We start from the raw sequence: 20,000 nt of genomic DNA, 5'->3' as shown, positions 1-20,000 counted from the left end.
GCAGTGGAAAAAGATCATCATCAAAAACAAACAGGCAAAAATAAAGTGCAAGAAAGCCTTCACTGTTCATTTGTACTGTTTCTTTAAAACTCTATTAATATTAAATAAAATTTCCTGTTATGCTGAACTGAGTTGAACTTAAAGGTGGAGGCATAAAACGTCTTAGTTCCAATATATATATCACATTACATTCATATTCATTTGTATACGTTTTCTGATTGAGAACTTCAGTGGGAGAAACTGGCTCTGGCCTTTCACTTGGGAGGAATGTGGTCAGTGCGATCCTCTAACTGGACTGTAAATGTCCATTGGTCATTCTTGACCTGTATTTACTTTGGATAACGTTAAGTGTTGAGAATCCTGACTCACAGTTAAATGATGAACCAAACATGCTCAGGGTGTGTAGTGCCACTTTCCTAAGTCCAGGAAAAAACAGTGTCCGGCACGGTCCTTCATCTCGGACAACTCGGTTTTCATCATCATCTTTCCTTATTTAGAGAAGGCCATTGTTTTGCTCTCTGCTCTCCTCTCTGTCCTCATACCCACGTGTCTGAACACAATAACAGGAGCATAGCAACTGTAGTAGCAACCCGTGGCGCCGTAGGACCCAAACGGCTCTACTGAGCTGACCTTGATGTGCCTGATATAAATTTGATTTTATTAGAAAATAGCGTTTGGAATATATTTATTTCATTGTGAAAAAGGATTTGCGGTCCGGATGGACGCGTCTCGCGGAAAAGAATCGACTCACTCCACCGAGTCACTTTACCTAGCGCTTCACCAGAGAGCAAAGCGAGCCGCTCGGTTTCCATAACAACGAATTTAAAGTGAATTTTCTACGTGTCTCTGTTTTATTGAACATCTTAAACGAAGCATGAAATGTTTAGTTGTAATAAACTTTTAGCATAAAATACTTTTTAATCTGTGTAGCACCGATGTGGCCGCTATTAGCATTAATGCATTAAGTAGCAGGAAAGGACTTGGTACAACCCAAACTCCCCCTCTCTTCAAATGAAGTGGTTCTGCCCCATTTTGTGGAAAGCGTTTCTGAGTTAGAATGAAATATTAACCATGAAAATATGATTAGATTTCGCAAAACGTACAGGAAAATATTATTTTAGTACTTTTTTAAAAGTAAAATCTTACATTATACTTCTTACACTCGCTCACTGTTAGGTGTGGACTTGTGTAATCATTTTAATGAATCAGTAATAGTTTCTCTTCCCTTCAGTCAGTGTTGGACTTTTATTTTAGTGAACAGTTTAACACTGTAAATAAAGATATATTACACAAACCTGTCAGACTGTGTGTAGAAGAAAGAAAGAAAGAAAGAAAGAAAGAAAGAAAGAAAATAGCTAAACATTTAATATAATAATATTATATATAATAATATTTGTATTATTAATATAATAATACAAATATAACAAAATATATCTGCAAGAACAGTTTCTTACAGTTTTTACTATGATCATATAGATTAAATGAAATGCTCTGAAAGCATTTTGTAATATTTCGTGAACAAAAGCAGTTACAAGCTTCTAATACACAATGCACACAATATATACACACACACACAGTGTAGTGTCTCCACAAATATTTTTATTTACTATATTTTATATTTATTTATTTATATTTTTTATATATTATTATTTTATAATTAAAATAATTATTAGCTTAATGGTTACTAGACATTGTTTCCTATAGGGTTCACTGCAGTTTGACCCAGAATCATACAGGTGCTCTGAGACACAGGTACTCTGGCTCCCCCTACTGGTTACACTGTGCCTTTACATGCAGGTTTACTAAAGGGGAAAATGTCCACTTTATTAGGAACACATGTACATCTGTACATTCAGAATCTAATCAGCAACACAATGCATAAAATCATGTAGATATTATGGATATTGTGTTATGCGCATGTACATAATATACATGTATGTATGCATATATATTCATATAGATTTTGTTAATTAGCGTGTTGTGGTACTAATGTTTATCTCTATTTAGCTATTCAGTTTATTTAAAACAGCTTCACAGAGAAACACAACACACTGTACTGTAATCTGAAGTTCTGCATCATTTAAAAATATGACCATTATCGGTCGAGGTGGCTTGTGATACCCAGTGTATCAGCTAACCTGCTCTTACTGTTGATTAATTTAAATATTTCATCACCATACACTATCCTAAATGATAATGTAGGAAAGAAAGATTAATACATGTAGTATATATATTTTAAGTATTAAAATATTTTCTTCCTAACACAGAACTGCTAACAGTTAGACAACACTTCTATCTTCTTTAAAAATATATCATTGAAAAACATGATTGAATATTAAAGAGACTAAAGTTACAGTGTTTTCTTTATTTATAATCAGTGTGAGGTGTGCAGTAAAATGTTTTTTTATGAATTACTGATCTTTAAATTACAGAATAAACAGGAGGTGATTTGTTTGATTTGAACCTTGTTTCTCCTTCAGCTCCAGATCAACACTACTGTTTATTTATAGAAACCATCAGAGCGCCACCTAGTGCTCAATCAGGGCATGTGTACAATGAGAACACAGCGGGGACAATGAAATAGAAATAATAAATCAGTTCAATCTAACTGGCTTCTGCTGGACAGAAAGTCCTCGTTGTGGAGAAACTTTATGAATTACTTTAATAAAGAAAAACAATATGGCGTCATATTCACGCCCTAAGTATCGTGGTGGTAAAAATATATATATAATAGTAGCGGATCACAGAACTGGATGCTTGTTGTTTAATTTTCTCTTTATTCTGTCTCTGTTTTCTCTCTTCTTCTTTCCATGGTGCTTGTTTGCGATTCCAGGAATCACAACTAGAGGTTTATGCAAATTAGGGGCGGGACAAAAGTCTCCATTGGTCCACTGGTCCTCATCCTACGGCTCTTTCCTAGCCAATCAACACTATGGTAGTAAGTGACGTCACTGTTTTTGTGACGGCAGGATCTTGACACCGATCCTGAGGAAGTGCTGAATAAGTTGAAGTGTTTAGTCCAGGGTCTGGAGGCAGTACAGTGGAAAGATTTAGGTGAATATGTTTTATTTTCAGCAGCGGGGTATGTTACAGTGTTACAGATAAGAGGATAAATAATGCTTATGATCAAAGTATAATAAAATAATAGAAGTATAATAAAGCAATAAAAATATATTAATATATTCAAGCCACTGTACAAATATGTTTGTAAATGTATTGTTTCTCAATGTTTTTAAAAATCCATCCATTGTCTATACCTAATTAGGGTCACAGGGGTCTACTGGAGCCTATCCCAGCACACATAGGGCGAAGGGCAGGAGTACACCCTGGACAGGTCACCAGTCCATCACAGGGCCACATAGATGAACAACTTTTTTAGAATTACCAATCAACCTAATGTACATTTTTTTGGACTGTGGGAGGAAACCAGAGAAACCCACGCAGGCACAAGATTCGAACCCAGGACCTTCTTGCTGTGGCAACAGTGCTAACCACTAAGCTATTGTGCTGCCCCAGTTTAAAAATGTATTTCTTTATTAAATCCGTTATTAAGTCCGTTCTGTCAGTATTAATATTCACTACAGCAGATCAATACAATGTTTTTATTTATTTTTTATGCTGCCCTATTTTAAAAATTAATATCATTAGTGCCACAAACAGCAGTTTTTTATTTCCAGAGGCTTTACAAACCTGTTATCTAAATAGGCACAACAACCAAACAACTAAATGCACCAATTTGCCCATGAATACACTGGATAATAAACTAAGAGACTTGATAAAAGTAAATTCAAAAAAAGAAATGTAAAGAATCCTAAAATGCTTGCGGTTATACAATAATACTAAGTCTGTAAATGTGATTTATTGAATAGTAGAACTCCTTTAAATACAGACCATCAGAAACATCAGTGTTAAGTTCAGGTACACAGTTCTTTTCAACACGTGTAAGAAAACTAACAAAATGTTACACGTCTCATTATCCACTTCTTTGGAACATTTATTTAGAAAGCTGGCTCTGTACATCTGACATGAACACTTTATTTTTTTATGTATAGTGCATTGTATAACGTAATGACTTCACACCCAAATGTACCATAATACCTTTAATAAAACACGATGTAGTTCAGCTGATGCCGTAATCTAATGAGTAAGAGTACAACACTTAACACCCCCACTCACTCTTAGCTCACTGAGTTACCTGAAAACAAAATAACAAATAAGGCTTCTCTTTCACATAAACAATGTAAACATACACTCTTTACACTATTAAGTGCCAAACATGTCTCGAGCAAACCTCTTTATCTTTAGCTTAGTGGCTGGCTTTGTCATAATGTCAGCAACCATTTGCTCTGTAGGACAGTATTCCAAGATTACCTTGCCATCATTCACAGTTTCTTTTATAAAGTGGTACTTGATGTCAAAGATCTCTCTAGAGGTGATGTGTAGGTTGGCCTTTACCTCATTTATTATTTTTGCTTCTTGATAGTTTTGATGGGCGTCCACTTCTAGGCAAAGTTGTGGTCATGTTGAATGCTCTCCATTTGTAGATGATTTGTCTTACAGTAGATGGATGGAGTTGGAAGATCTTGGAGATGGTCTTATGGCCTTCCCCAGACTGATGGGCGGTCACCACCTTCTTCCTCATGTCCTCAGATATCTCCTTTCCTCTTGGCATTGTTTGACTCCTTGGCACTACAATAGTTTTGGTGGTTTCCTCTCTCTTTTAATCAGTGTTGCCCAACCACTTTCCTAAGGATGTCTAATTTGATCAGTCTGCTTAACTGATTAATTAAGCACCTAAATGTGTTTCACCTGAATCTGTTACCCACTTGACTACCAATGCAGCTCGGGTTTCACTTTTGCACAATAATTCAATCTTTCATGTAGTTTTTTGGCTACTTGCAAAATTCCCTCTAAACAAACATATGCAATTGATCAACAGACATCTGAAAGGTTTTTCCATCTTAACCATGGGTTGGATAGTGCAGCCATTTTGGTTTTTCCAAAGTTGAATCTGCCTTAATAACAAAATACCAAGATTTATCCCATAAATACTGACAAAGATTATAACAGTGAGAAGAGAGTGTTGACATGTTAAAGCTGTGACTGCAGAGATTTACACACTGTTTGTTTAAAATATAGAAAAACTTGCTAAGCAATGTGCCTTACTGCTGCATCCACCATGAGCAGGAACTAGGAAAGGGATCCTCACAGTAACAGCTGACCATGACACTGACCATGACACTGACCATGAAACTGCCTGATTTATTCAAGGTTAAAAAAAAAAAAAAACTGACGCAAAGTGAGGACACAACTTTGATAGGCAGGTTTTTAAATGAAAAATAACATTTTTTATTTATTTTTTGACATATATAGTTTTTACTGTTTGATATATCACAGATTTCTGCCTTTAATTTTAAATGTAAATTCATTCATTTGTTGCATTTTTTAAAAACTTTTTGGCCATTTTGACAGTGTGACACATTTTGACAGTGTGACCTGTAGTTCAACTGTAGGTGAGTCTGGTGTTACCAAAAAAAATATATAGAAAATGAATGTGTATGATCAACCGATTCTTATCTGTAATCTGTAGTGATTCAGTGAGTCAGATCACCAGACATTTGGCCTGACAAACTACATTACAAGCATCTAAAATGCACACAATACACACACACACACACACACAATACACACACACACACACAATACACACACACAGTGTAGAGTTTCCACATACTTATTATTTAAATATATAATTGAAATACTTATGAACTTACACTACCAGTCAAAAGTGTGGACACACCTTTTAATTCAGTGTTTTTTGTTTAGGGATTTATTTTCTACATTCTAGAACAATACTGGAGATTTCAAAACTATGAAATAACACACATGGACTTCAGTAATCCATATGTAATGACAACAAAAAACAGTCAGTTGTTATTTTAAGACACGAAGGTCAGGTGTTCTGGAATAGTTCTTGCAAGAACAGTATTGTCAAGTGCATTTGCAAAACCCATCAAGCACCATGATGAAACTGGCTCACATGAAGACCATCCCAGTAAAGCAAGACCAAAACTGACCTCTGCTGCAGAGGAGAAGTTCATTTAGAGTGACCAGCCTCAGAAATCACCAATTAACAGCACCTCAGATTAGAGGCGTTATGAAGGCTTTACAGAGCATCAGTAGCAGACATATCTCAACATCAACTGTTCAAAGGACATTATTGTGGATTATCAGGAAAGACCATGGAATTAGAAGATGTGTCCAAACTTTTGACTGGTAGTGTAACTAGGTTCGAACAGGCAGGGGCCTTTCTGTGTGGAGTTTGCATGTTCACCCTGTGCCTGTGTTGGTTTCCTCCGGGTGCTCCGGTTTCCTCCCACAGTCCAAAGACATGCTTCTAGGCTGATTGAAGTCTCTAAATTGTCCGTAGTGTGTGATTGCGTGAGTGAGTGTGTCTGCCCTGCGATGGGTTGGCACTTCGTCCAGGGTGTATCCTGCCTTGATGCCCGATGACGCCTGAGATAGGCACAGGCCCAGTGATAGATCGGATAAGCGGTACAGACAATGAAATGAAAAAAAATTTACTTAACTAGACAGGGTTTCCTATAGGGTTCACTGCAGTTTGACACAGAATCATACAGGTGCTCTGAGACACAGGTACTCTGATCGCCCCCTACTGGTTACACTGTGACTTTACATGCAGGTTTACTCAATGGAAAAATGTCCACTTTATTAGAAACACATGTACATCTGCACATTCAGAAACTAATCAGCAAGATTGCATTAAATCATGTAGATATTATGGATATTATATTACTAACAAAAATGTATGTATGCATATATGCATAAATATTTTCTTCCTATCATAGAACTGCTAACAGTTAGACAACACTTTCCACTGATTTCTTAAAATTCAAATTCATTCATTGAAAGCATGATTGAGTAATACAGCGATTAAAATTACAGTGTTTTCTCATTTTTATAATCAGTGTGATGAGTGAAGTAACAAGTTTTAATGAATTAATGACATTTTAATTACAGAGTAAACAGGAGGCGATGTGTTTGACTTGAATGTTGTTTCCTCTTCAGCTTGAGATCAACACAGAGCTCAGAAAGACCTTCAGAAGTTCCAGTAATCTTATATATTCTATAGTTTTATTATGAAAGAGCTGTCACAAAGAATTAGCTTGTGCTTGTTGTTGAGTGTTTGCAGGTGCAGAAGGTGAGTTGAGGTGAAAATGTGGAGAGGGATTTATTCTGCCTAAGTCCAGTCAGATGTGAGATATTGACATCGAGTATCAATTTGGCAGTTTTAGTAACATTTAGAATACAAAATTGTTTGTTGATATTCTTAATCATTCCTCTTCATCCAGCATATGAGATACCATGAAAATGGTGCATGAGAAATGGCAGAACAGACAGATCAGGAGAGTGCAGCGCGGCCCTGAGGGTATAGGGAATCAGTCCGTCCTCATCTGAGGGTGAACGGTTCTCAGAAGACCAAGTCAAAAGATCTTGTTTTGTAGCCTGTGTCTGTAAAAAAAGATATATCAATATCTAGTGGAGTCAAAATATTTGCAAACAAAAAAAATACTGTGGCAGAACTGTATACACAAAAGCTAAGGGTGTGCCCTCTTTGGGAGTCTATTTGGCTTCTTCATCAGGTAAAGAGTTATCCTGAGCCATTTCAGAATCTCCTGGTTCATGACCCTTGACCTTAATGACAGCTAGATGTTTAGATTACATGCGTCTAAATGATCTGAAAAATTAGCATGTGAAATTGGCTTTAAAACCATGTGCATGCCAAATTTTACCAAAATCATGAGCTACACCAAAAGTGTATTGTGAATCAGTATAAATAGTTCCAGCCAGCGATCGGGATCCTGTTCCTCTGTCATTCCCCTGAGTGACACTGTGTGGTCAGGTGTTGTGTCTGAATGATATTAATAATAGTGAATACATGATGTGGTGCAGATACACAAAATTCAGCTGACCCAGACATTCGGCTGATAGAATAAACAGAAAATAGACCACGTGTTGTTTTAAAAAAAAATAAACACCTGAAACCTACTCTAAACAATAGCTACAGTTTAAGCAGAAATAATCCGGTAATCTTTAATAATCATGGAGAGAAAATGGCTGCTGTACAGCAGGCTCTGTATAAACATGGGGCGTGTCTGTTACTACACGGAAAACTAGGAGAACGAAAACAACGTGGATAAAACAAATCAAAGTTATATAAACTATATCAATATTATAATAAGTTTATTGAATTGGTTTCAGTTGCTAGATGTATGAACTCTAACACTGTTGTAATTAATTTAAAATGAAATTAAAGGACAAGCCGCGGAGGGGCGGAGTAAAAACACACTCCACTGTTACGTCATCACGTAACAGGGAGCGCGGTAACTTCCACGAAAGAAGCGTCGAATCTTTCGGTCCTATAAAGAGCTTTACGGAATTTATTTATGGCTGTCTTTATTAAATTTGTTCATAAACAATCTTCTATAGAGTTCAAATGGAGGAGGGCAGCGTTTTAATGAAAGTTCTGCTCCTTCTCTCTTTTTCTCCTCTTTCATTATCAGGTGAGTTCTAACACTAAACTATCAGATGATATTAAAACTGTTTTGTGTAAATGTGTCTCAGTACTTCAACAGATTATGAAAATATAATTAGAATATCTTGTTAAAGATAACGTACAATGTAGAACATTAAACTATAATACTTTAAAACATTAAAAAGGCGTACATTAAACCCAAGGTGCTGTGACACGGTGACCGTCTTTACTTTCGGTTTCGGTTTCTCCGAACACTAACTGTGTTACTAGGGTTAAACACTAATGCCGGGTTCACACTGCGAGTTTTAGCCCTGATTTTAGCCCCAATTTTCAGGTTTTGCGAAATCGCCGACAAATGCCCGAAATCGGAGGCAAATCGGAGCTCGTGCACGCGAGTGACCATTACACAGTGTGAATGGTCAGAGACGCGATCTGAGGGTCACCGATGAGTCCCCGACGCCCATGAAATATTAGTCATGTTAAATATCTGGACCTGGCGGGGACTCAAAGTCCTGGAAGGAGTTCTGGCTGAAAAACACCTCGGCGATGACCTACAGCCAATGAGACAGTGAGATACTGGGCAGTGCGCAGTTCAGGGAAGTTAAAGACCACAATATCAGCAAGCATGGCTTATCACTTCTCACGTGCGCTCGGTTGTGAAACGCAGTTTGCGGACCAGACAGAGTGGTCAGTGATTCTTCCTATTGTGAAGTCGTGCAATGTGGACACAGCAGCAGCTGAATGCAGTGTGAAAACAACAGTGATCTGACCACTGGGGAAATCCTGCAGTGTGAACTCGGCATAACTGGCAAAGTCGCGCGTCAGTGACGTCACTAGAGATGAGCTGTCAGTTGAGAACCAGTGGGCCAATAAAAGAGCTTCAATTTAAAATAATGAATGACATAAACTATATTGCCAAAAGTTTTGGGACGTCTGCCTTTACATGCACATGAATTTTAATGACATCCCATTCTTAATCTGTAGAGTTTAATATGGAGTTGTCCCGCCCTTTACAGCTATAACAGCTTTGATTCTTCTGAGGAGGCTTTCCACAAGGTTAAGGACTGTGTTTATGGGAAATTCTGACCATTCCTCTAGAAGCGCATTTGTGAGGTCAGGCACTGATGTTGGACGAGAAGGTCACAGTCTCTGCTCTAATTCATCCCAAAGGTGTTCTATGGGGTTGAGGCCAGACAAGTTCCTCTACACCAAACTCACTCATCCATGTCTTTATGGACCTTGTTATGTGCACTGGTGCACAGTCAGGAATGGGCCATCCGCAATTGTTCAAAATGCCTTGGTATGCTGAAGTATTAAGAGTTCCTTTCACTGGAACTAAGGGGTTAAGCCCGACCCCTGAAAAACAACCCAACACCATAATCCCCCCTCCACCAAACTTTACATTTTGCACAATGCAGTCAGACAAGTACCGATTTCTTGGTAACCGCCAAACCCAGACTCGTCCATCAGATTGCCAGACAGAGAAGCATGATTGGTCATTCCAGAGAAGGTCTCCACTGATTTAGAGTAGCGGTGTGCTTTACACCACTGCATCTGACACTTTGCATTGCACTTGGTGATCTAAGGCTTGGATGCAGCTGCTTGGCCACGAAAACCTATTCCATGAAGCTCTCTACGCATGGTTCTTAAGCTAATCTGAAGGCCACACAGCTATTGACTCTGATGAACACTTTGTGGCCTAGTTGCTGTTCTTCCCAATTACTTCCACTTTGTTATAATACCACTAACAGTTGGCCATGGAATATTTAGTAGTGAGGAAATTTTATGAAATTTTTCATTGCACAGGTGGAAAGCTATCACGGTACCACGCTTGAATTCTCTGAGCTCCTGAGAGTGACCCTTTCTTTCACAAATTTTTGTAGAAGAAGTCTGCATGCCTAGGTGCTTAATTTTATGCACTTGTGGCCATGGAAGTGATTGGAATACCTGAATTCAATGATTTGGATGGGTGTCCCAAAACTTTTGGCAATATAGTATATCTATTGAAAGAATTCCTTCCATCAAAATTTGAAATTGAGCAAAACTCTTGTAAATTAGGCGAAAGTGATATTGAAATCTCTGAGCACATTTTCTTCAACTATATCCACTCAAAGCTCTTTTGGTCTCTTGATTACAGGGGGTCCTCAGCTTACGTCGGAATTCCATTCCTACGGCGCAACGTAACGCGATTTTCGCCGTAAATCGGAATTCACATAATGTACATAAGTACCTATGTCACTCACCTATGCCGGCAAATGTAAACAAAGCTGTCTTCCTCGTATAGCGCCACATGACGATGTATTCGTCCGCTCCGCTCGCCAACTAGTTCTGTAGAGGGTGCTCTCGAGTGTGGTGTGTAAAAATGTTTTAGACCCCCTCCTGTGTAAAATAAGATAACACTGAAACAGAAGAAAGGGGTGACAGAGTCAGGTGTATGGTCAGTGTGTGGTCAGCAGGGGGGACTGGAGTTTTATAATAGGGGAAGCTCTTATGTGTCTGTTACTGAAGTATAAATCTCTCTGTGTTCTGGTTTATATATTTTATCTCTTCAGCTGGGGTTATGATTTAGTTTTTCCCCATAAAAAGTATCAAAAGTCTTTTTCCAAAATCAGATCAATAGAAGTGACAACTATCTCAAGTAAGTGATTATCTCAATTCTACTAAAAAAAGTAGGAACAGTGAGAAAGAAAGAAAGAAAGAAAGAAAGAAAGAATGAATGAAATTTTAACTGAAAACAATTTCATCTTTTACAGACACACACTCTCTTCAGTATCTCTTCACTGCAGTGACAGCAAGGATAAATTTCACTTCTGTTGGTCTGCTGGATGGACAGCAGTTTCAGTATTACGACAGTAACATCAGGAAGATGATCCCAAAGACAGAGTGGATGAAGAAGATCAGTGTTGATGATCCAGATTACTGGAAAAGCGAGATGGAGAAGCAGCAGGATGAACAGGACACCTTCATATTCCACCTGATTTCTGTAATGCAAAGTTTTAAACAGACTGAAGGTGAGAATAAAACACACTCAGAGCTTGAATAACTACACACTGACTGTACTCTATACACACACACACACACACACACACACAATATGACAGCACTATGGTGGATACACTTGGTAAAAAAAAAACAAAAGCCTTTAACTTTAATAAAGCAGCTTGTTAAGTTGATCTGTTTCATGGTCATGAGCTCAGTTTATTTCTGCACAGCTACAATGATTTATTCATGTATGATCAAAACCCTGGAATAAAAATGAACCTGGAATAAAAGCAGTCCTGTATCACTGTCAGGGTCTCATACTGTCACAGTTAAAGATTAGAGAGAACCAGAAACCAGGAGCTAGTGATAAACTGAATGTATCTCACTGAAAAGCATGAAATAACACAAAACACTCGATCTTTACTCATTTCCTGTTTAGTAAACTGCTGATGTGTGAGAAATGTGAATGTTTAGTTTGAGGATTATGGATATATTCATGAACAGGTTGTGATCTTGTTCATCTCAGTGTAATGAACAGTTACAGTGAATAAGTGAATAGACTTAGTCTTGCTGATGTTAAGGTGGAGGTTGTTCCGCCGGCACCAGTCCTCCAGAGTCTTAATCTCCTCCAGGTAGGCCGTCTCATTGTTGTCGGAGATCAGTCCGACCACAACGGTGTCATCAGCAAACTTGATGATGGTGGTGGAGTTGGTTGTGGCCATGCAGTCATACGTGTACAAAGAGTACAGCAGGGGGCTCAGAACACAACCCTGGGGGGCTCCAGTGCTGAGGGTGAGTGAGGCTGAGACATGTCTGCCCATCCTTACTGCCTGTGGTCTGCCAGTTAGGAAATTGGAGATCCACTGACAAAGAGATGGGCTGAGTCCCAGGTGCTCCAGCTTGGTGGTGAGGGTGGAGGGGATTATAGTGTTAAATGCTGAACTGTAGTCAACAAACAGCATTCTAACATAATTCCCCTTTCTAGTGTCCAGGTGAGTGAGTGATGTGTGAAGGAGGTAAGAAATGGCATCATCTGTTGAGAGGTTCGAGCGGTAGGCGAACTGTAGTGGTTCCAGTGTGTCAGATAGTGAAGAGATGATGAAGTCTCTGACCAGCCGTTCAAAGCACTTCATCACTACTGAGGTCAGGGCTACAGGGCGATAGTCGAGGGAAGCAGGATGGGGTTTCTTCGGGACAGGAACAATGATGGACTCTTTGAAGCACGTGAGGATTGCCGACTGGGTTAAGGAGAGGTTGAATATGTCTGTGAACACAGGTGCTAGCTGGTCAGCGCAGGCTCTGAGGATCCGACCTGAGATTCCGTCTGGTCCTGCTGCTTTCCTGGTGTTCACTCTCCTGAAGGCTCTCCTCACGTCATGCTCAGAGATGATGAACGCATTGGTGTTGGCATTCTCTTCCTGTCTACAGCCATTAGCATTAGCTGTAGCATTAGCTTTAGCATCATTAGCTGCAGCCTCGAAGTGAGCATAGAAGGTGTTCAGCTCGTCTGAAAGAGTCACTTCCGCATTCATCATACCGGATGTTGGTGCTTTATAGTCCGTAATTGTCCTTAATCCCTGCCACAGGCTCCTAGAGTCACTCTGTTGGAGTTGTGAGTCTAGTTTTCTCCTAGCGTAGTGCTGCTTCGCCTCCTTCACTGCTTTCCGCATGTTGTATCCGGATGGTCTTATCCACCCACGGCTTCTGATTACACTTATTACACTTAAAAGTGTGTGTGTGTGTGTGTGTGTGTGTGTGTAGGAGTTCACACACTCCAGAGGATGTACGTCTGTGAGCTCTATGATAACGGCACCACTAGAGGATATGATCAGTTCGGTTATGATGGAGAAGATTTCATCAGTCTGGATCTGAACACTGGAACCTGGACTGCAGATAAACCTCAAGCTGTGATCATTATAAAGGAGTGGGATCCTACAGGATATGAGGCTAAGAAGCAGAAGAGCTACCTGGAGAAGGAGTGTATTGATTGGATAAAGAAGTTTGTGTCTTACGGCAGAGAGACTCTGGAGAGGAAAGGTAAAGTGTGTGATCTGCTCTGTTAGTGTGACTGTAACACACACCAATCATTTCCTTACACTACCTCATAAAAACTCTTTCACTGCAACAAACACACACACACACACATGCACACACACGCACACACCTGTACATGTGCACCCTGTGCACCCCTGACCATCACACCCACATGTGTTTCTCCAAACTCTTACCATAAGTCTGATGCCTTAAGACAGGAAATGTGTGGAAACAGGAAATTTAAAAGGCTTTATCTTATACTGTGTGAAAACTCTGTAGACTGAGAGCCAGACTGATTACAGTAAAGTAAACCAGGGGACACACATTCTAAAGCTGATTTTAGGAATGAAAATGTATTTCTATTGAGTTACTTAGACATGGATGTAATTACAGACTGCATTAAAGTATACTGATTTAAAAATATGGGACTAAGTTTTAGGCTGAAAATAACAGTTCATGACTGATTTTATGTAACAGGAAAAAAAAAATTAAGAATGTTATAACAACAACAAGAAAAAATTATTTTTACAATAACAAAAACATAAAAATAGGCAATTACAGTAGAAACACCAATTTACATACAGGGGTTGGACAATGAAACTGAAACGCCTGGTTTTAGACCACAATAATTCATTAGTATGGTGTAGGGCCTCCTTTAGCGGCCAATACAGCATCAATTCGTCTTGGGAATGACAGATACAAGTCCTGAGGGATTTTGAGCCATTCTTCTTGCAGAATAGTGGCCAGGTCACTACGTGATGCTGGTGGAGGAAAACGTTTCCTGACTCGCTCCTCCAAAACACCCCAAAGTGGCTCAATAATATTTAGATCTGGTGACTGTGCAGGCCATGGGAGATGTTCAACTTCACTTTCACGTTCATCAAACCACTCTGTCACCAGTCTTGCTGTGTGTATTGGTGCATTATCATCCTGATACACGGCACCGCCTTCAGGGTACAATGTTTGAACCATTGGGTGCACATGGTCCTCCAGATTGGTTCGGTAGTCCTTGACAGTGAAGGTGGACTCATCAGAGAACAATACATGTTTCACATTGTCCACAGCCCAAGATTTTCGCTGCTGGCACCATTGAAACCGACGTTTGGCATTGGCACGAGTGACCAAAGGTTTGGCTATAGCAGCCCGGCCATGTACATTGACCCTGTGGAGCTCCCGACGGACAGTTTTGGTGGAAACAGGAGAGTTGAGGTGCACATTTAATTCTGCAGTGAGTTGGGCAGCTGTGGTTTTATGTTTTTTGGATACAATCCGGGTCAGCACCCGGACATCCCTTTCAGACAGCTTCCTCTTGCGTCCACAGTTACTCCTGTTGGATGTGGTTCGTCCTACTTGGTGGTATGCTGACATTACCCTGGATACCGTGGCTCTTGATACATCACAAAGACTTGCTGTCTTAGTCACAGATGTGCCAGCGAGACGTGCACCAACAATTTGTCCTCTTTTGAACTCTGATATGTCTCCCATAATGTTGTGTGCATTGCAATATTTTAAGCAAAACTGTGCTATTACTCTGCTAATTAAACCTTCACACTCTGCTCTTACTGGTGGAATGGGCAATCAATGAAGATTGGCCACCAGGCTGGTCAAATTTAGCCATAAAACCTCCAATACTAAATTGGCCAGTGTTTCAGTTTCATTCTCCAACCCCTGTACATCAAAATAACAACAAAAACACATTTTATTAAAGTGAACATATCACACTTTTTATATTTTGTGTTTTTTTTCTAAACTGGTTTTTACAGCTTTTAATTTCACTGTTTGTCAAAAAAATATTCTAAACAAAAGTCGTTTTTAAAATAATTAAAGTCACTTTTTCTCATGTTATTTATATATGGATAAATCTCAGAGACTCTTAATATTTCTGTCTCTGTGTCTCTGCAGATCCTCCTACACCATCAGTGTTCCAGAAACACTCGCCTTCTCCAGAGGTGGTGTGTCACGCTACAGGTTTCTTCCCCAAAGAGGTGATGATCTCCTGGAGGAAGGACGGAGAGGACGTGAACGAGGACGTGGAGCTCAGAGAGACGTTACCCAACCAGGATGGAAGCTTCCAGAAGAGAAGCATTCTGAAAGTCCCAGCTGAGGATCTGCAGAAACACACCTACACCTGCGTGATTCAGCACAGCAGCTTGAAGGAGGAGTTAGTGCTGAATGTGAACATAAACAATCATAAAAAATCTATCTGTAAGAGAAACACTTTCCTATAAAACTACAGATTTACAGTGAAAACACATTTACTGATGCAGCAGATAATAAAAACTCATTGCTTTAACAGATGAAGGATCAGGTGGAGGATCAAATGGAGGATCAGGTGGAGGATCAGGTGGAGGATCAGGTGGAGGACTCATCGTTGGTGTGGTCATGACTGTTGTTCTTGCTCTCGTTGTTTGTGCTGGAATTATGGTCTGGAGATGGAGAAGAAGAAGAACAGGTGAGAGGAGGAAGGAGGCAGATGTGGAGTTTTCAGAGAACAGATATAGAGATGTTTCAGTTTCAGGTTAGACACAAATCTGATACAGACACAATGTCTTTTAAAGTTTAGTTTCATTCATATGAAAGTCAAATACACTACATAAAATTTATAATAATGTATAATAATTTAATAATATTTAAAATCTAATAGATTATTAAGTTTTGTTTTTATATAATGTTTAATCCAGATTGTGTCCTGGAGTGTTTGACATGGTTTACAGAAAATCTCTTTGTGTTTCTTTCTGTGTGATTTTTAGGAGACACTACGAGGATGGAGAGTATATTTTAAATATTCTTAAACAGTGTTTGTGGAAAATATAAAAAGATATCTATTTTTCCTGCTTGTCTACTTTGTGGTTTATTTTTTTTGTATAATAAACTCTGTATAATAAAGTAACTGTAATTATTTTATTTCTTAAATACTCAGTAGTTTTTTTTTCTTGCTGAAGAACTTAACACATTAGACACATTTAACACCAAATATAAAAGATGAATATTAGTGATAATGACTGTCTTCCATTCAAACAAACAGTGCAGTAGAATCAGTGCAATAACACAATGATTATATAGAGAGAGGACGTGAGATGTAAGAAGTGTGATGATGTGTAACACTGTGTCTGCAAACTGCAATCTATAAAAGAAATAGATAGCTAAGTAACTGTGTAGCAGCTGGAAAACAGCAGTGACAGTGATGTGTGGTTTGGGAGGTGAAGAAGCTCCAAATGGACCAGTTGCAGCAATCTGATCTTTCAGCTGGAAGATTAGAGAGGACCCACACTAGTGCACAGACACTCTATGAAGGCTGAATAGAATCTTTTCACCTTGTCATCTGTTAAGCATGGGGGTGTATCTGTCACTCTTTGGAGTTGTGTGACAGCCACTGCCCCAGGAAACACTGCTCAGGTACTGAAAGTGTGGATTTCAGTAAAAATCAGTAAATTCTGGAGGCAATTCCAGTCTACTACTTAAGAAGCATAAACTGAAGCTTTAGAAATCACGATCACAGTCGACTACACACTAAACAAAGCTTTGTACAAAAACACACTTAAAATATACAAACTGATTAAAGAGCAAACCGAAAACAGGTTATAGTAAACAACGACAACACGTGGGCTGAGACAAAACGTGACAAAAACAAAAACACACGTAAAACGTAAACAATGACTCAACATGGAACTGTGCCATAGTGATACTCTCTGAGCTGAAGACTCAGAACAATAGAACAGTTTTTATCCCGAGGCCATTAGACTGATAAATCGTCCAAACCCACTGCCACTTCCACCTGTATCATCAGGGTAAATTCAGTGTTCAATGGCACTCTGCACTTACCTGCTGGACCATCATACACTCATAACGGATAATCATGGTCAATTTAAACACTGGACTTTACACTGACACTTAAAAATTATCACTTTATTGATACTTATACACTCACATTTATACTGTGAAGAATTTTTTACTGCCAGTTGTTTTTCTAATTAGAATAGGGGTTCTCTTCTTCTTTCTCTATCATTACTTTCTTTTTTATGCTACTATTATTTATATTTTTATTACACTTTACTGTATATTCTTTGCTTTTATTTTGTATTGTCCTTGTAAGTTATGCTTGTTTCCCCCTTATGACAATAAAGCTCTTGAATGTTGAATATAAGAGAGAATTTCTGCCTCCTACTGATCAACTAGAGATTTACCATGAAACTTAAATTCAACTCTTAATTAAATTAAACTCTTAATCACCCCCAGCGTTCATTATGTTCCTACAACAACAGCAGCAGCCTGCAAATGAGATTTCTGCTATAGATTTCTGCTTCATGACAAGATGACGAGATGAAATGTGCTTTATGGGACACAGGGACAAAGTTTTGACACAATATCACCATAAGTGATTGACACAAATAGTAGCTTTTATTGCCAGAGCCTTTACAAATCTGTTATTTTATTAGACCAAAACAAAGAAATAATTAATTTGCCCCTGAATATTTTATTACACTGGACGATAAAGTAACAGATTTGAGACTGGATTTCAAGTAAAAAAAAGAAATGTACAGAATCCTGAAGATCTTGCAGTTATATAATAATACTGAGTCTGTAAATGTGATTTATTAAATGGTAAAACTCCTCCAATTACAGATCATCAGAAACATCAGTGTCATATGAAGTAAGCAGTAAATGATATGTGACATTATGTTCACACATTCCTCTGTCCCACTGAAGAATACACAACATGTGGATCCTCCTTTACATCGTGTCTCTTGTCCCTCTTGGTTTTCTTCTTAGAGAACTGAAGTGCAGCGTAATTCACAGAGTCCGAGTCAGAAACCTGCAGGAACACAGAAGATACACAGAGACCATAAAATATAAAAATAAATCAGGGACACTGAATATATTTTATATTGAGCTTGTTATTGAGCTGGAGTGAGATTTAATAGAGATCATGAAGCCCTCGTGGAGGAGAAACTTCAGAGCCTCTCTCTGAGAACCTGGGTGTGTGTGTACTTTGCTCCTGAGAATAAATCTTATAGAGCAGAAATAGATTCAGGTTTTTCTAAAAATGTAAATCTCTGCTCTAAAGAGTCAGCTGGATCACAGTGGTGGAAATCACAACCCACCAAATTAACACAGATATTATTATTGTTGTAGTTGCTGTTCTTGTTGTTTTAAACAATCAACACATTTATCTTTTCTCAATGAAAAAATACAAATACTTTTTACGAAATTTTATACGAAAACAATTAATATATTGACTATATACACCAATCAGCTGATCGAACATACTGACCACTGAGAGGTGAAGTGAATAAGACTGAGTATCTCCTCATCATGGCACCTGTTAGTGGGTGGGATATATTAGGCAGCAAGTGAACATTTTGTCCTCAAAGTTGATGTTAGAAGCAGGAAAAATGGACAAGTGTAAGGATTTGAGCGAGTTTGATGAAGGGCCAGATTGTGATGGCTAGACCACTGGATCAGAGCATCTCCAAAACTGCAGCTCTTGTGGGGTGTTCCCGGTCTGCAGTGGTCAGTATCTATCAAAAGTGCTCCAAGGAAGGAACAGTGGTGAACCAGTGACAGGGTCATGGGCGGTCAAGGCTCATTGATGCACGTGTGGAGCGAAGGCTGGCCCGTGTGTCTGATCCAGCAGACGAGAACTTGTTGCTCAGATTGCTGAAGAATTTAATTCTGGTTCTGACAGAAAGGGGTCAGAATACACAGTGCAGGACAGTTTGTTGTGTATGGGGCTGCATAGCCGCAGACCGGTCAGGGTGCCCATGCTGACCCCTGTGCACCACCGAAACCACCAACAACGGGCACGTGAGCATCAGAACTGGACCACGGAGCAATGGAAGAAGGTGGCCTGGTCTGATGAATCACGTTTTCTGTTTTCACGTTTTTTGTTGAGATGAGTTCAACGTATCCTTTGATGTCAATTTATTTCTAATTATGATTTTCCACCATTTTGGATTTCGAGCTAAAGCTGTTTTTTCGCTACTTTTCCAATAGTTTTTTTTTTCACGTTATCTTTAGAGTAATAAAATAAAATAAAATAAAATAAAATAAAATAATTTTGACACTCCAAACAGTTAACCCATAACTGGCCACAGAATCAGACAGTGAGGTCACCAAACAGGAAGTGAAGCTGAATTTATCCATATATTGACCCAAAACTTTTGCCATGACCTGAACCTAGGTAACAAATTTTGTGCAATTTTGTGTAACATGTTTAATATACTTATATCTAAATACTGTTATTACTACCCCTTCTCCAAAAGTGTCCAATCTTCACCAAATATGGCTCAGATCATCTGGACACCTGTCTAAAGAAAAATCATCAAAGAAAATTTGATATTCAACACAATCTCCAGGGATAGGTTTGGTGAAGGTATAGGTTTGGTAAAGGTATAGGTTTGGTGAAGGTATAGGTTTGGTGAAGGTA

General features: G+C 38.8%; 1 protein-coding gene across 2 annotated transcripts; it reads left to right on the top strand.

Annotated features, from left to right (window-relative positions):
- Positions 1-8,385: 8,385 nt before the first annotated feature.
- LOC131343692 (class I histocompatibility antigen, Non-RT1.A alpha-1 chain-like) lies at positions 8,386-17,668 on the top strand. 2 transcript variants are annotated; one of them, XM_058375546.1, is made up of 6 exons: positions 8,386-8,585; positions 11,311-11,568; positions 13,301-13,576; positions 15,476-15,778; positions 15,870-16,091; positions 16,324-17,668. In XM_058375546.1, the coding sequence occupies exons 1-6, from the start codon at positions 8,519-8,521 to the stop codon at positions 16,353-16,355; spliced, it is 1,158 nt and encodes a 385-aa protein (XP_058231529.1). In that variant the 5' UTR covers positions 8,386-8,518; the 3' UTR covers positions 16,356-17,668. The 2 variants fall into 2 exon arrangements, with proteins under 2 accessions (XP_058231529.1, XP_058231530.1); XM_058375547.1 differs by having other exon boundaries at positions 15,870-16,025; positions 16,324-17,666.
- Positions 17,669-20,000: the final 2,332 nt, after the last annotated feature.

This window comes from Hemibagrus wyckioides, linkage group LG22 (genome assembly GCF_019097595.1).
Source record: "Hemibagrus wyckioides isolate EC202008001 linkage group LG22, SWU_Hwy_1.0, whole genome shotgun sequence".
NCBI lineage: Eukaryota > Metazoa > Chordata > Actinopteri > Siluriformes > Bagridae > Hemibagrus > Hemibagrus wyckioides.
The sequence above is the reverse complement of the archived record's forward strand: the minus strand, read 5'-3'. Positions and strand labels throughout refer to the sequence as shown.

Excerpts from the sequence above, each read along its gene's own strand:
- LOC131343692 (XM_058375546.1), top strand. The coding sequence starts at position 8,519 with ATGGAGGAGGGCAGCGTTTTAATGAAAGTTCTGCTCCTTCTCTCTTTT. Across the intron at positions 8,586-11,310 it reads TTCTCCTCTTTCATTATCAG|ACACACACTCTCTTCAGTAT; the intron begins GTGAGTTCTAAC and ends CATCTTTTACAG. Across the intron at positions 11,569-13,300 it reads AAGTTTTAAACAGACTGAAG|GAGTTCACACACTCCAGAGG; the intron begins GTGAGAATAAAA and ends GTGTGTGTGTAG.